The 13,178-nt window shown below is 44.5% G+C and overlaps 1 protein-coding gene across 1 annotated transcript; it reads right to left on the reverse strand.

The window, feature by feature from the left end:
- Positions 1-1,584: 1,584 nt before the first annotated feature.
- Positions 1,585-2,271, reverse strand: LOC137834104 (uncharacterized). The gene has a single exon (XM_068642169.1). It carries the CDS (start codon positions 2,269-2,271, stop codon positions 1,585-1,587), a length of 687 nt encoding a protein of 228 aa, XP_068498270.1.
- Between the last annotated feature and the right edge of the window lie 10,907 nt (positions 2,272-13,178).

Raw genomic sequence — 13,178 nt, forward strand, 5'->3', positions numbered from 1 at the left:
AAACCACCTAATAGAAGTAAAAGAAGGGGACCCCATCGTTGGCCCGTTCGTCTCCGCATACTGGCTCCCCTAGAGTGCAAGGGAGCACAGCAATGTCGTCGTCTTGCCTCTTCGCGAAGGCACGGTGATCATAGGAGCATGAATCCCCTTTGTGTTCCCTTATGGCCCTGGTGGAGAGTAAGCAGGAGCATTCGTCAAGAAGCTCCCTCGAAGCCCACGGATACAGGTCCTTGGGGTCGACCCTGGGGGAGTAGCACAAGACGACATTCTTGAACAGAATCAGGGAGGTTTGAAGTTTTGGCAAGGGTAAGACGCTGGTGGAAACAGACACTGGAAGAACTCTTCGCGAGAGGAGAAAGGGTGCAGGTAGGTTACGAAAGGCGCAGAAATGATGAGGGCAGTTTCAAAGTCTTGAAGAATTAAATATAGCGGTTAGAGCGCCAAACGACGCAAATGGAAGTATTGCAGTTAGAGCGCTAAACGACGCGAATGGATGCACCGCACGATCGAGCCACGTGGCAGAAGATGGAGGGATGGCCCTGGCACCCCTGGTTAAACTCAAAACACGTCGTATCGACAGAATGCACAATGGTACAACGCGCCGTCGAAAGTGGGTCAGGGGCATAGTAGGAGTCAGGACCAAGTCGAATGACTGAACGTCCCATCAGCCATACAAGAAGCGCCACGTGGACCAAGTCGAATGACTGAACGTCCCATCAGCCATACAAGAAGCGCCACGTGGATCAATTCGAATGACTGAACGTCCCATCAGCCATACAAGAAGCGCCACGTGGATGGCACAGGCGAAACCTTGAGCTCTTCGCTGTCCTCAGGCATCGACCAAGGCCAAGGTCAAAGTCAATGTCAAGGTAAAGATAACGCCCAAGGCGACGCCAGCATGAGACGCCCGAGGCGTCGCCCGGAAGGGCGCAAAGGGCGACGCCAGCGTGAGACATCGCGGGCGTCGCCAATCCAAATATCAGCAGTGTCGCCTCCCCGATACCCACAGGTAGGAAAGACTGTGGAGGGAGACGAAATCGAAGAAAGCAAAGCTAGTTAGCGGCGTCGCCTCCCCGATACCCACAGGTAGGAAAGACTGTGGAGGGAGACAAGATCGCCAAACGCCAGCGAATCAGTAGCCGGGTTGTTCCCCGATACCTATGGGAAGGAAAGACCATGGAGGGAACGACCCCCCTCCCCCTAGAGCACTCGGCGTTTTAGACACCCGGGGACGATACGGTGCTGCTATAGCAAGCCTCTCCTTAGGCGTGGGCGCCGGGCACTAAGAATCAGGGGACGAATCACTTAGGTGATTAGAGACCCCGTTAGGCGAGCCTCTCCACGGGCGTGGGCATCAACGCGTGACCTTAAACGGGTATAGTACAGGCAAAACAACCGAAGCACACGAAGGCAAAGGACGAAAGTAAAAGCACACGGGCGGAATTCTAGATCGCAAGGGCACAAGAGTAATCATACAAAAACCCAGAGTTATAGCAAGAGTGTAGACGATTCAAAGAGTTACAAATTTATCAAAGAGGGTTAAAACGAGCGTAAAGGAAGGAGCTGATGATCGAAGGTGGCGTTTCAATCGTCCATCTCTAGGGGCACGACTTTTCCATCAACAATGTGGTGAGTGGAATCGCAGTTGGAAAGGTCAATCCCCGGATTCGTGCAGACAGCTTGGGCTAGAACCTCCTGGAATCCCTCCTCGAAAGTGCCCACCATGTCCTGGATGAGGGCCTTTTTGTCCTTCTCTAGCTCCTCAATGGTGGCATCCCCAGAAGCTCCCTGCTTCTCCAAAGCCTCCTTCTCCACGCGGAGTCGGCTGACCTCGACTTGCAGTTTGTCGTAGTCAACCTGGAGAAGGCCCATAGCTTTGGCCTGGGTAGCCATTTCTCCTTCCATCCGCTCCATTGCGTCATCTTGCTCACAGCAACGGGCCTTCAAGTCTTTTTGAACTTCTTCATAAGCTTCGACGATGTCTTGAAGGCTCGTTACCTGAACTTTGAGGGCGACTTCCCGAGCGTAGAAGTCGGACTGGAGCTCTACCGCCTCTGCCAGTTGTCCCTCAGCCTCTGCTTTGGACTCTTGCGCCTGCTTCAGGGTGTTTTGGTAGGCTTCGTTCTGGCGTCCCAGAGTTTTCTTTTCCTCCTCCAGGGCAGTTACCCTTGTTTCCAAGGCTTGGAGGGTTTGAGATTGCAGGACAGCATTTCTGGCCTGGGCGCGCCATTCAAGGGCCACCGCCAAGAAGGCCCCCAAGTAGAAAGGCATGCCCTCCTTCCTGTCGGTGCCCTCTGGCATTGTTCCACCACTGAAGCCCCTCATCAGATGCATGATTGGAGGAGGGATGGCAATAAAATCGGGGGCGGCAGCGACAGAGGCAGGAGACGTAGAGACCTTTGCCGGTGGCGGGGGTGGAGCAGACTCGGCGCCTTCACCCATATCCTCTTGGACGGGTGTGGGGGGAAGGGAAGTAGCGCTGGGAGGATTGTCCCTGAAAGAATCCTCTCCCTAGGGCGACGCCGCCGGTAGGAGGGGAACCCTTGCAGATTTCCTCCTCTTGAAGGGTGCCACGCCATCCGAGTCCTCGTTGTCGGATATGATCTCCAAGACCCGTTTCCCTTTGTCGAGGGGGTTTGGGGTCGGCGATGAGGCCACAGCAAGAGGAACGGCGGCGAGAGGCGGAGGAGAGCCAGGAGTCTGAAGCGCCTCAGGGCTAGGGGGGACGGTGAAGATGAACCTAGTGGAGCTTCAGTAGGAGTCGGTGGTGGCGGAGGCAGGGTCGATGAGGGGTTCGGGTCAGCAGCAGGGGTAGAGGAGGCGCCCGCTTTGGCCGCACGAGCGTCCTTTATCGCCTTCGCCAGCATCATCCTTTTGGAGGCGCCCATCACCGATCCTACATTCAGATAAACCAAGCAGCAAAAGTCAAAGCTAAAGCAATTGTGCAAAATCACAAAACGCGTAGAAACGTGAGACGCGAATCACATGGCACAATGTAAAACAAGTGGAAGAGGCTGTGGGAACAAACATTCGGTAGCAAGGTACTCACAACAAAAGAGGACGGGGGAAGAGTCTCTTACCAAAGTATGTGGTCAGGGCGTGAGCGTTATATTCGCTCGCAACAAGCTTCAATGTATCAAAAATGATTCCCAACCCGGCCAAAGCCTTGCTTACCTCCCTGTCAGCAGGGGATAGCTCTTCCAGGGTTTTGGCCCTAAGCAGCTTAGGGCGCTCCGTCCAATAAAGGGGGAAGCCATCCAAGGCTGTGGGGTCGTGCTTGGCACTGCACACCCTAAAGCATTTTCCTTTCCAGTTTTTGTAAGAGTTTTGGAAGAGGGAGAGGAGGATCCTGCCCGCGATCCCGGAAAAGCTTACCCAGAAGCTTTTCCCCTACTTCTTCACTTCGAAGAAATGCAGGAAAACATCCACGGAGGGAAGGATGCCCAGGTGCCCGCAGAGAATTTGGAAACCCCTTACAAATGCCCAACTGTTGGGGTGGAGATGGGCGGGGGCTGTATTAATCTCAGTGAGGAGTTCCCTCTCAAAGGGGGTAAATGGGAGACACACTCCTACGCGTTTAAACACCGTCTGGTACATAAAGAAGAAGGGGTTCCCCTTCCTAGGTCTGTCGTCCAAACAGACAGGTTCCCCAGGCCTGCCGGGATGGACGGATATGTGAGCGTCGTGAGTGCGGCAGAAAGCGTTAAAGTTGTACAAGTGGGGATCCCCACGATGAGCTTCCAGGTCCTAGAAGGTAGTCAGGCTGGTACACTCGTTCAAGAGCTCGTCGGGGGCCCATGGGTAGAAGGCTTTGTAGATGGACTTGGGGGTCTTGGGGGAGGAATCAGACTCCGCATTTGTGCGCGTCATGGTGTGAATAAATAGCTGGAGAAAGAAGAAGGAAAAAGGTTTTAACAAAGTGATGCCAAGACAGAAAAAGGAGTAAAACCCCAGGAAATACCACCCACGCGAGAAAACCTAGAAAGAAAGAGGAGGGAACGGAGAAGAACAGAGGAGCGGAAGAACACAGTAATGCGCAAATAATAAACAGTCCCAGGCAGTTCAATATACAGTGATGCAATGTGATGAAGAAGAAGAGTCGTGGAGACGCGAAAATCATACCTTTGACGTCGATGTTGGGAAGGAAGGAAAACACGAAGGAAAGAGCAGAAGTTGCAGAGAAAGGCTTGAAGGTGATGAACAGTGCGGAGGTGCAGAGAGAATGAATGAAACAGTGGGTGTGAGCGCGGGGTTTGGGATAACTTAAACGTTACATTTGCAACCCAAGAAGCGCTAATCAGGAGCCGTGAGATCGTGCCGCGCGTCAAAGGATTAAGCGCCCAAGGGAAGCGCAAGGGACTTTTGAGGCTGGCCGTGCAATGAGCCACGTGGCGCGCGATTAAGCGTAGCCCAAAAGGTGTTTCTCCCCGCTTCAGAGGATGTCTAATCAGCCATTAAGAGTGCCCCTAGGGTTCAGAGATTGTCACGTCAACAATTCGAAAATTGTTGAGTCAGCAGGGAATGACACGTTATCAGGGTGACACGTGGACGGCGTGGGCGAGGCCTTAGTCTTTGCGCTGAAGACAAGTCTTCGGCTTAAGACTGGGGGGCTTGTGTACCGTCCCGTATCTGGGCGTTGACAAAGTCAAAGTCAAAGTCAACGCCTGGAGTCAAAGTCAGCACAAGGCGTCGTCTAGGTGAAGAGACGCCAAATGCCGGCTTCGCCAAGAGGAAGCGTCGCCAAGGCAAGGCGTCGCCTAGGCAAAGGCGTCGCCCAACCAGGGCGTCGCCAAAAGCAAATATCATTAAGTCAAGGCAGTCACAGCGCGGTTCCCCGATACCCATGTGATGTGAATGTAACTACAAGAACACATGATTCTTGACATTCTTAGGAACAACTTGAGCTGGATTTAAAAGGCACTCTACTTTAGAATTGGATCAATGTTCTAAATTCAAGAACTCACCAAAACTAAGCACCAACCAAGACTCATATTGAAGTCCATGTATTGTCAAATTGAATCAAAACAAAAGGAAAGAAGAACAAGAATTAAAACTGGACAGAATTTAAATGATAGCTACTGAATCAAAACAGAATTAAGAACACAATGCTGGAAACACAAAATAAATGGTAGAAAAAGAAGTAAACTCTAGGAATCAAAACTACCGAATGGAAAATTGAAGAAAAGGGAAGAAGAACACTTATAGAATAAGATGCTTGCTGGATTTTGAGAATTGGAAGAAGCCATTCACGCCACTTGGAACCTTGAACCAAGATAAGTGATGGAGTGCCACCACTTGAAGCTCACCATAGCTCACAAGATAAGGCAAAGAAGAGGAAGACTCAAAACTCACAAATTCTCTCCCAAATTGAGTATAGTCTCTCTACTATAAAATTCCAATCTGAATTGTACAAGCTAAGCACCTTTATTTATAGCCTAGAGGTGCTGAAAATGCAAGCTAAATGGCACACAAATGCAATGAAATTCGGTTTGGCACCCCCTAGGCTCCTATCTACACTCCCCACTAGACTCCCTTACTACTTACACCTTTTTATTACATTCACACCCCTATTCTATAAAAGAAATAAGAAGAGCCATTTTATTATACTCTTGTCCCAAAGCTCTTGCCATGCTCCTAGTAATTCGTTGGGCTTGGGCCCCTTGTTGGGCTTGGACCCCTTGATGGGCTTGGGCCCCTTGTTGGGCTTGGTCTTCATGGCCTAGAGCATCCTCTACTTGGTTTCCATCATGCTCCCCGGGTTGGAGAGAATTCGTCCACGAATTTGGGAAACCTGCAGCAAAAGGAGTGAGATCAGTAACATTGAAAGAATTACTACCAAGATAAGTAGAGGGCATATCTAACTCATAGGCATTATCATTAATCCTCTTGATGACTTGGAAAGGGCCATCACCACGAGGCATAAGTTTGGACTTCCTTAGAGAAGGAAATCTATCCTTTCTCAAATGAAGCCAAACCCAATCACCGAGCTCAAAGATTAATGCCTTTCTCCTTTGGTTGGCAGTGTCAGCATACTTACCAACTTTCTTCTCAATTTGTAACTTGATGCGGTTATGCAAATCTTTAATAAAAGATGCCTTTTCAAAACCGTCTTTGCATAGAACCTCATCAAGGACAGGAATGGGAAGAAGATCTAGAGGTGTGAGGGGATTAAACCCATAAACAACCTCAAAAGGAGAATGGTTAGTGGTGGAATTCACTACTCTATTATAGGCAAATTCAACATGAGGTAGTAAATCCTCCCAAGCCCTTGGATTCCCGGAAATAAAGCATCTTAATAATTGACCCAAAGTTCTATTAACCACTTCGGTTTGACCATCAGTTTGGGGGTGGCAGGTAGTAGAAAACAGAAGTTTGGTGCCAAGTTTCCCCCATAAGGTCTGCCAAAAGTGACTTAAGAACTTAGAATCCCTATCAGATACTATACTTCTAGGAAGTCCATGCAAACGAACAACTTCCTTGAAGAAAAGATTTGCAATATGGCATGCATCATCCACTTTGTGGCATGGAATAAAATGAGCCATTTTAGAAAAACGGTCCACTACCACAAAGATGGAATCCTTACCCTTCGATGTCTTGGGTAGTCCTAAGATAAAATCCATAGAAATATCAACCCAAGGCATTGTAGGGATAGGAAGAGGGGTATATAAACCATGGGGTTGGACCTTAGATTTAGCCTTCCTACATGCTATACATCTATCACAGAAGGTATGTACGGATTTGCGCATGTGAGGCCAAAAGAAATGTTCATGCAATGTTTCTAAGGTCTTAGCTACCCCAAAATGTCCCATAAGCCCACCCTCATGAGCCTCTCTAACAAGAGATTGTCTAATAGATCCTTGGGGAACACAAAGTCTTTTTCCTTTGAAAAGAAAACCATTATGTAAGAAAAAGTCTTTATGACCTCCCTTGGAACACTCTTGATAGATTAGAGAGAAATCTAAGTCATCATGATAAAGTTCCTTTATGTGATCAAAACCTAAATATTGAACATTTAAAACATTTAACAAGGTATATCTTCGTGAAAGAGCATCGGCCACTACATTAATTTTACCTTGTTTATGTTTGATCACATAAGGAAATTGCTCAATAAACTCCACCCACTTAGCATGTCTCTTATTAAGCTTGCTTTGGCTTTTCAAATATTTAAGGGACTCATGATCACTATGAATCACAAATTCCTTTGGAAAAAGATAATGTTGCCAATTTTGCAAAGCTCTAACAAGAGCATAAAGTTCTTTATCATAAGTGGAGTAATTGAGATGACTCCCTTTGAGTTTCTCACTAAAATAAGCGATGGGGTGTCCTTCTTGAAGGAGGACGGCCCCAATGCCTATATTAGAGGCATCACACTCTATTTCAAATGTCTTAGCAAAGTTAGGAAGGGCTAGAATGGGGGCTTTAGTTAATTTATCCTTCAAAGTTTGAAAAGCGTTTTCTTGCTCTTGTCCCCACTTAAAAACCACATCCTTCTTTACTATGGCATTTAAAGGTGCGGCAATTGTACTAAAGTCTTTCACAAACCGCCTATAAAAACTAGCAAGGCCATGAAAGCTTCGTACTTCGTTGACATTGGTGGGTGTAGGCCAATGTTGAATTGCTGCAACTTTTGTTTGATCTACATGCACCCCTTTATGACTAACCACAAACCCTAGGAAGTCTATATGATCTAATGCAAAGAAACATTTAGCATGGTTAGCATACAACTTCTCCTTCCTAAGGGTTTCTAGAACTTGTCTAACATGTGACTCATGATCTTCTAAGGACAAGCTATATATAAGAATATCATCAAAGTAAACCACAACAAACTTGCCAATGAATGCTCTTAAAACATGATGCATGAGTCGCATGAAGGTACTAGGAGCATTAGTCAAGCCAAAAGGCATGACCAACCACTCATATAAACCAAATTTGGTCTTAAAAGCGGTTTTCCATTCATCACCATGTTTAATTCGAATTTGATTGTAACCACTCTTAAGATCAATTTTGGAAAATATTTTAGACCCATGTAATTCATCCAACAAGTCATCTAACCTAGGAATGGGATGCCTATATTTGATGGTGATGTTATTTATAGCGCGACAATCCGTACACATCCTCCATGTCCCATCCTTTTTAGGGACAAGTATGACAGGCATAGCACATGGGCTCATGCTATCTTGTACCCACCCCTTAGCTAATAAATCCTCAACTTGTCTTTGAATTTCTTTGGTCTCTTGGGGATTGGTCCTATATGCAGGGCGATTTGGTAAAGAAACCCCGGGCATGAAGTCTATTTGGTGTTCAATCCCTCTTAGAGGTGGTAAGCCTTTAGGAGGATCTTGAAACACATCTTCATATTCCTTTACCAAATGGTCCAAACATGTGGGACTATCCTTAGCCGACTCATATTCAATAGGTCTAGGAATAGCTAAAAAAATAGGCTTGTGAGTAACTATTACCTTTTGAACTTGTTGGGAAGATATGAGAAGGCTTCTCTTGGAATTTTTAATTTCTTTTTCTTTCTCTCTCTTTTCTCTCATTTTGACTTGGTCCTCATGTACCTCCTTTGGAGAGAGAGACTTGAGAATGACTTTGTGTCCATGGAAGTTAAAAGAAATTTTGTTGGTAAAGCCATCATGAAAAATTTTTCTATCAAATTGCCATGGCCTACCTAAAAGGATATGAGTAGCTTCCATTGGAACAACATCACACAAGACCTCATCTTTATATTTGCCAATGGAAAATGTAATGAGGACTTGTTTGTTCACCACTATCTCACCCACCTCACTCAACCATTGTAACTTGTAGGGCTTGGCATGAGAGATGGTAGGCAATCCAAGTTTGTCTACCACTCTTGTGCTTGCCACATTTGCACAACTCCCCCCATCCACAATCAAAGAGCAAACTCTATCATTAATAAGACACCTTGAATGAAAAATATTTTCTCTTTGAGTTTCATCAAAAGGTTTTAACACTTGTCCAAGCATGCGCCTTATTACTAATAGGTCACCCTCATGTGGGCTTTCACTTTCACTCTCACTTGGGGATCTAGAAGGTGAGGAATGTCTAGAAGATTCGGACCCATGCTCACTACTATCTACCCCATCATGCATATACATAGTTCGTTTAGTAGGGCAATTAGAAGCAATATGTCCATAGCTTAAACATTTAAAACACTTCTTACTAGACGATTTTTGTGGTGATTTAGGCCTAGCATTGGAAGTGGAAGGCTTAGACTCTCTAGGTTTGAAAGTAGAGTCCTTAGAAGGGATGTTTGAAAAAGAGTTTTTATTTTTCCAAGAAGAGTGGTAGTAGTTATCTTTAGAAGAATTTTTGAAAGCATTTTTCCTTGCAAGTTGATTTTCAATTTTGCTAGCAAGGTGCACCACATTTTCCAAAGAAGAATATTCTTGTAACTCTACCACGTCTTGAATATCCCTTCGAAGTCCACTCACAAACCTAGCTATCTTAGCCTCCTCACTCTCATCCATATTAACTCGAATTAAAAGCGTGTCTAGTTGTTTAAAGTAATCATCCACACTTAGCGCGCCTTGATGAAACCGTTGGAGTTTCAACATAAGGTCTTTCCTAAAGTGTGGGGGTACGAATCTAGCGCGTAAACATGCTTTCAAATCGTTCCAAGAGACCACGGGCGGCCTCTTGTGTAGGTCAATGTCCATGAGGTATTGATGCCACCATTGCATGGCATAGTCCAAAAATTCTAAAGAAGCTAACTTAACCCTATGCTCATCCCTAACCCCATTTACATCAAAAATTTGGTCCACCTTAGCCTCCCATCCTAAGTATACATTGGGATCACTATCACCACTAAAACTAGGAAGTTTTACATTTGGAGAACAAGGGCCAGCCACATGTTGGCGCCTCTCTTCATGGTGATGATGTCTTGGCCTTGGATTGTCTTCATAATAACCATGGGAATGCCTTGAAGAATGCCGACTAGGAGGAGGAGTTCTTTTCTCACGGTTTTGATGCATTTCCTCTCGGTTTAACTCCAAACTTTGGAGCCGTGCTTCCATCTTCCTTATCACCTCAAGATAGTGAGCATTGGATTGCTTGGCATTCTTTAAGTCCTCATAAAGGGCTGCCTTTTGTGGTGAGCACGGTTTGGAGGACTCTCCACTAGAGAAATGAGCCATGAGCAGAAAATACACAAAAACAGAAAACAAAACAGTGAAAGAAACTTGTTAAACAATTAAAAACAGTGAGATATAGGTTGCTGGAAAAATGCCCAAGAAAGCACTCAAACCACTCCAAGAAAAAATTCTGTCCTCAACCAAGCCTTGCTTGTGAAATGGAGTAGCTTCAAGTGAAATATGTTACAGCAAACCAACTTACTTAAGAACAAGTCTCCACACAACTTTTAAGAAGAACAAAAAGACAAGCAAGAAAAAGGTGTAAACAATAAAAGCTAAACCAAAAACAGAGAGTAATGTATGACAAACTAGAAAGAATATGAATGAAAGACAATCAAGAAAAATAAGGAACTCAATGAATAAAGAAGGCACACAAAAAGAGTCCTAAAGAAAAGTGCTAGAGTAGATTAAAGAAAACAGAAAACAGCTACTGGAAATGTATTGTTTTTTTTTTTTAAAGCAAACTGTGCTATGTTTACAGATTTAACTGTACCGATTGAAAGCGAACTGGACTGTGAAAAATTAACCACAGAAACTTCAATGTCTTAACTCAAAAATGGCACTGGAATGAGGTAAAAACAGTAAGCCAATTGAGAGAAATAATTTTTTCAAAATTGCTGCCCAATTACCGTATTCTTTTCGGCAGTATTGTACACTTTTCGTATTTTATTTATCATTTTTTGTGTACTTGGAATTTTTGAGTGATTCTTTTTTCTATGCTTTTGTAACACTTTGAAGTATGTAAATCCAAATTTTCACAAATTTTCAGTGAGCCAATTAATTGCAGTAAATTGAAAACAGTAGCACGTTTGTAAGAAAACAGAGTATCCTATTCAGGAAAGAAAAACAGTAAGATGAACTAGCAAAGACATAATGGAATTTGTGTAAAAGAACTTGTATAGAATGAAGATACAAGCATGAACTCAAATCTAAAAATGAAAATGCACAAAGGATCAAGCAATAAACTAAAAAACAGAAAGTAATACCAAAGCAAGAAACAATCAAAGCAATAAAAGTACTACAAGAAGTAATGACAATTATGGAATAACATGACTAAGACAAAACTTGACATGATTACAAAATTAAAAGACATATAACAAGGTATAACCACAAGTGAAAGGAAGCTTAAGGTCAGCTCTAGGAAGGAGAATGCCATTCCAAAAGAGCAGCCATACTCATATGAACAATGAGTGCTAGAGTCCTTTTCACAAACACATGGTGTAACAAAAGAAAACAGCAAGAAAACTCAAAATAAATCCTAAAACAGAATGGTAAACAACTTGAATTAAAGAGCTCTTGAAAGTAAAGTGCAATACAACTCAAGAATTAAGCAAAAACAAGCCTAGACTCTAGATACCACATGATGTGAATGTAACTACAAGAACACATGATTCTTGACATTCTTAGGAACAACTTGAGCTGGATTTAAAAGGCACTCTACTTTAGAATTGGATCAATGTTCTAAATTCAAGAACTCACCAAAACTAAGCACCAACCAAGACTCATATTGAAGTCCATGTATTGTCAAATTGAATCAAAACAAAAGGAAAGAAGAACAAGAATTAAAACTGGACAGAATTTAAATGATAGCTACTGAATCAAAACAGAATTAAGAACACAATGCTGGAAACACAAAATAAATGGTAGAAAAAGAAGTAAACTCTAGGAATCAAAACTACCGAATGGAAAATTGAAGAAAAGGGAAGAAGAACACTTATAGAATAAGATGCTTGCTGGATTTTGAGAATTGGAAGAAGCCATTCACGCCACTTGGAACCTTGAACCAAGATAAGTGATGGAGTGCCACCACTTGAAGCTCACCATAGCTCACAAGATAAGGCAAAGAAGAGGAAGACTCAAAACTCACAAATTCTCTCCCAAATTGAGTATAGTCTCTCTACTATAAAATTCCAATCTGAATTGTACAAGCTAAGCACCTTTATTTATAGCCTAGAGGTGCTGAAAATGCAAGCTAAATGGCACACAAATGCAATGAAATTCGGTTTGGCACCCCCTAGGCTCCTATCTACACTCCCCACTAGACTCCCTTACTACTTACACCTTTTTATTACATTCACACCCCTATTCTATAAAAGAAATAAGAAGAGCCATTTTATTATACTCTTGTCCCAAAGCTCTTGCCATGCTCCTAGTAATTCGTTGGGCTTGGGCCCCTTGTTGGGCTTGGACCCCTTGATGGGCTTGGGCCCCTTGTTGGGCTTGGTCTTCATGGCCTAGAGCATCCTCTACTTGGTTTCCATCACCATGGGTAGGAAAGACCACGGAGGGAGCAACGCTGTGCGAAGGCCTCAGGTCCCGATGATCCGAGGCAGTGATAAAGAGAAGGAGAAGGTGGCTTCAAGGCCATAGTGATAGCACCAGAGTAGGGCAGCCTGACTCGTGAAGTACCCCTGCCGCCTCGGAGACGCCTTTAGGACAGATACGACTCAAAGGGAGGGTGACGCCCAGGGTAGCCAGGTGCAGGGTACGAGAGGGAGGCAGATACGCTCTCAAAGTGAGTGACTAGATGATTGGGGCATGAGTTGGCACCCAAAAAGTTACCCCTTGCACAGTAGCACTCCCAAGCAGGAGGACTCACACGTAGAAACGTCCCCAGATGGGCAGAAACGCCCGCAGATGGGGTCATGGCGTCGTGAGGCCCTCCACGTGTACGACAGCCAGGTCAGAATAGAAACACCCTTTAGTCAGGTACCAGGTAATTAAAGTCATTCAATACAGTTTCTGTTTCGAGCGTTTCAGGTACTATAAAGGCTCCCAAGCGTTTCAACGTCTTAAATGCTCTACGTTTTCTAATTAGACGCGTTAATTAAGTGCGTTACGTTTTATATTAAAAGCGCTTTAAGCCGCTTTAAATGCTTGGGTAGTTTAAATAGCGCTGAGAATGTTGGAAACAGGGTTGGAACTTTTGGCAAATTTCCCAGAAACTCTCTAGTTGCTTGCTCGAGCCTTGAGGTTACGCACAAGGGACTAGGGATAGATTTTTGCTAGAAGGAGAAATATACA

The sequence above is a fragment of the Phaseolus vulgaris genome, chromosome 5, assembly GCF_000499845.2.
Source record: "Phaseolus vulgaris cultivar G19833 chromosome 5, P. vulgaris v2.0, whole genome shotgun sequence".
NCBI lineage: Eukaryota > Viridiplantae > Streptophyta > Magnoliopsida > Fabales > Fabaceae > Phaseolus > Phaseolus vulgaris.